Raw genomic sequence first — 3970 nt, 5'->3', positions numbered from 1 at the left:
GCAAGGATGTGGTACCTGGTTATTACAAAAACATACTTGAGGTATTTTGATTAAAGTTTTTTTTAAAGCATTACAGTATATGTGCAATCTATTTTATTGTCAGTGCATTGATATTAACAGTCCATACCTTATTTGTTTAAGAGTCTATGTGTGTATTTTTTTGCTGGAAGTACGCTTGTCATTTTACCGTCCTCAATACAAAAAAAAGCATTAAGCTGGATTTAGTGACTATGCGAAAATAAACTGACTAAAGAGGATTCAGGAGACAAGATCTTCAGTGTTATTATGAGTTTGGCTGATTTTTGAAACCAGGGATAAAACAAAGCATAAATGATTGGATTCACAGAAGAATTGAAGTAGGCTAGCCAAATAAAAATATTTTTTACTATTGGTGGAGCATTAAAATTTAAATATGAATCGATTAGGCCACAGAGGTAGTAAGGCACCCAGCAAAGTAAAAAGACTCCCATTACAATACCTAATGTTTTCGCTGCCTTTCTTTCAGACTTTTTTGATATATTTTTCTTTCCTTGTTTGTAATCTTGTATAGTATTACTTATTATTTTTGCATGCTTTTCTGCAACAATAAATATATTTAAATAAAGAATTATCATTGCTGAACAGGGCAAGATAAGTGTGATTATTAGATCCACAATGACATATACCTCACTGAGAATAACAAAACAGTCATGTGGACAACCATCCTGCCCCTCACTGCTGTCAATGCCATTAATACTAATGATGATTACAGTGTAAACTAATGAGAAGACCCAGCCAAGTGCAGTGAAGTATCCAGCAAAAGAAACAGTTATTGTGGAAGTGTACCGCAGTGGATCGCAAACAGCAACATAGCGATCTACAGCTATAAAGACCAAATTGCTAATTGAAACAGAAGTTGAGATAAAAGTTATTAAATTGTACACTAAACAAAAAATTTCACCAAAATACCAGCAGTTTTCAATAGTTTTAATCATAGCAAAGGGAATTCCAAATATACCTATTGAAAGATCTGCAACAGCCAAGGACAGAACAAGTATGTTGGTTGGTGTATGAAGCTGCCTGAAATGTGAAATTGAGATTATAACCAGCAGGTTCCCACACACAGTGAGAATCACCAAAGACGCTGAGAAGAAATACAGAAGAACATACATTGCAGCAGGCTGACTTCTTTTAGGGTATGATGAATTGCCAGATAAGTTACCATAAACAGGATTACCTTGCATTTCAAGTTAAATAATTCTTTTAAATTAATTAGTTAATAAGTCTTTTAAATTGTATTCCATTAAATTCAATGCCTTTTACATTTCACCTAAATACAGTCCACTCTTCTTTTTGATGCTGAAAATATCAGCACTGAATTTATAGAATCAGATGTTATGGTAGCCACTCCCTCCTTGTCAACAACAACTGGCTAGTGATATACAGATTGTTAGCAATTATGGTAAGTTATTGATATGAAAATACAAGCAGAGAACTGAAATTAAACAACAAACATCTAAGGCATTTCACTTTTTCCAATATGTATGTATATATATATTGGAAAAAGTGAAATGCCTTAGATGTTTGTTGTTTAATTTCAGTTCTCTGTTTGTATTTTCATATATATATATATATATATATATATATATATATATATATATATATATATATATATATATATATATATAAAAGCAAAACAAATATATCTCACTCAAGTTTTGTGAATGGGCATATTTTAGAAATGTTATGATGGTTAACAAATAACTGGCATATAAAGAGCAGAAGATTAAGGAATGCAGCTCATTTACAAAACTAAAAACCATACAAAAATAATTCTAAAATAGGAGTATTTAATAGTTATCTTGGTGCTAAGGGGATAAGTATAATTGAGGAGTTTTTGATTAAAATTCTTATGTATGTCTAGAATGGGACTTAAAGGACAGCTGAAACTCTCATAATTTTTATATTTTACATTGAATGAAATGTCGTCAGTAAACATTACTTTGCAGTGAGTAACAGACCTCAGACTGTTGCTTCCAATCTCAAATCTATTTTGAAATTAAAACAGGAGGTGGGCAAACGTGAAAAAACTTTATCTGACACCAACACAGTAAACTTCAGAGTCTCCTTTTCAGGACAGAGGATGCCCTCATTCTAGCAGATAAGATTCAGTAAAGCTCCAGGATTTACACTTGTGGAAGTGTAAATAAAAAATTCATGTAGGCTGCTTATTATCATTGACTATTCTTCCCTCACCCTTGCGATACAGCAGCCAAATGTGTAAGAGACATAACCCAGTGTTCTTTCGTGGAAAAGAAGTCAACCCCTGTAACAGGATCAAAAAAAAATCAATCACTCAGTACGTTTTTAATAAGTAGCAATAACTCCAAACTTACAACAAACATTTCCTGTGTGCCTCTCTCTTTTATTAGAGTCTGATGGCCACAATAATGTGGCCAGAAGCCTCCAAGGATGCAGTTCACTGTAAAAATCTTACTCCCATGTATATTGTTACTCAATTATGTTGACCTCTTTTGTAAGTCACTTTTGATAAAAGCATCTGCTAAGCGAATAAATGTAAAAATATATACTGTACTTCTTACTTCTCCAAAGAAACCCACACCACTACTGAAATACATACAGTATTTGCTACACACACTTAAAGACATTTTCTTTTAACTGCCTGATCACACAAGAGAATGCACACAGTAACATTGAATGTTGTAATAATAAAATCAACTTTATTTAAGAATAAAAAGACAACTTTAATAAAATACCATGAAAAATGTTTAGTAGAAAAAAGTTTTTTATATGACCTGCAAGAGCTGGCGGATGATATGCTAGCAGGCAGGACTCATAACTTGTGTTTCAAGAAAACAGTATAGTAACCAGCCCACTCAGCCTGTATGGCAGCCATTTATTTGTTACATTATTGTTTCGCCTTGGCTTAAATGTCCTTGTTGAAAGTCAGCACCTAAGAGAGTGCCTGCAGCTGCAGATCACAAGCAACAGGAAGGGGATCATTCTTAGCACTGCTGTCCTTGCACCCACACCCTAATCCCTTTTTATCCCTTGGGCTCATCAATTGTCTGCACTTAAGGTGGACGTCAGTGTGTGTGCATGTGTGTGGCACCTGCTTTCTATACTTTCTTTGAGCAGACACTGTAACCTCAAAAAGTCTGCTTGTTAAAAAACTTGTTATTTTTCAATTACATTAATAGGAAAGTGTTATGTTTATATATAGTGACTTGCTATATCCTACTTAGATTTAAAACTGATCACTTTAACATAACTTCCATCCATCAATTTTCTAACCCGCTGAATCCGAATACAGGGTCACGGGGGTCTGCTGGAGCCAATCCCAGCCAACACAGGGCACAAGGCAGGAACCAATCCTGGGCAGGGTGCCAACTTAAAAGTAGTATAAAATATGTGTTAGCAAACCCAGCAACAGGGGATGCACAAACCAGTGTGTTTCTTTGTGCCGATCCCAAGCCCGGATTAATGGGGAGGGTTATGTCAGGAAGGGCATCCGGTGTAAAATTTTGCCAATTCAATATGCGGACAACAATACAAATTTCCATACTGGATCGGTCGAGCCCCGGGTTAACAATGACCGCCACCAGTACTGTTAGCCAAAGGGTGCTGCCGGAAATTGGGCTATTGTTGGCCGCAGAAGAAGAATAAGAAAAAAGAAGTGGGGGGAGGGTGAGAGATGTGTCTGGAGGCAGGAGGAGAGGAGGAAAGTAAAGAGAGTGGAACTGAGGATAGGAACTATGAATGTTGGCAGAATGACTGGTAAGGGGAGAGAGTTAAAAGATATGATGGAGAGAAGGAAGGTTGATAGATTGTGTGTGCAAGAGACTAAATGGAAGGGGAGCAAGGCCAGGTGGATTGGAAGTGGATTCAAATTGTTCTATCATGGTGTGGATCCTAAATTGTCCCAAGTGTGTGCTTGGTGTGTGTGTGTGTGAACATTCCCTGCGGTGAG

General features: G+C 36.0%; 1 protein-coding gene across 1 annotated transcript; it reads right to left on the bottom strand.

Moving 5' to 3' along the window:
- Positions 1-221: 221 nt before the first annotated feature.
- On the bottom strand, positions 222-1223 carry LOC120526570 (trace amine-associated receptor 13c-like). Its single transcript, XM_039749735.1, has 2 exons — positions 666-1223; positions 222-572 (listed from the first exon to the last, which is right to left on the bottom strand). Exons 1-2 carry the CDS (start codon positions 1221-1223, stop codon positions 222-224), a joined length of 909 nt encoding a protein of 302 aa, XP_039605669.1.
- Between the last annotated feature and the right edge of the window lie 2747 nt (positions 1224-3970).

This window comes from Polypterus senegalus, chromosome 3 (genome assembly GCF_016835505.1).
Source record: "Polypterus senegalus isolate Bchr_013 chromosome 3, ASM1683550v1, whole genome shotgun sequence".
Classification (NCBI taxonomy): Eukaryota; Metazoa; Chordata; class Cladistia; order Polypteriformes; family Polypteridae; genus Polypterus; species Polypterus senegalus.
Note: the sequence above shows the minus strand (reverse complement) of the source record. Positions and strands in the feature narration are given on the sequence as shown.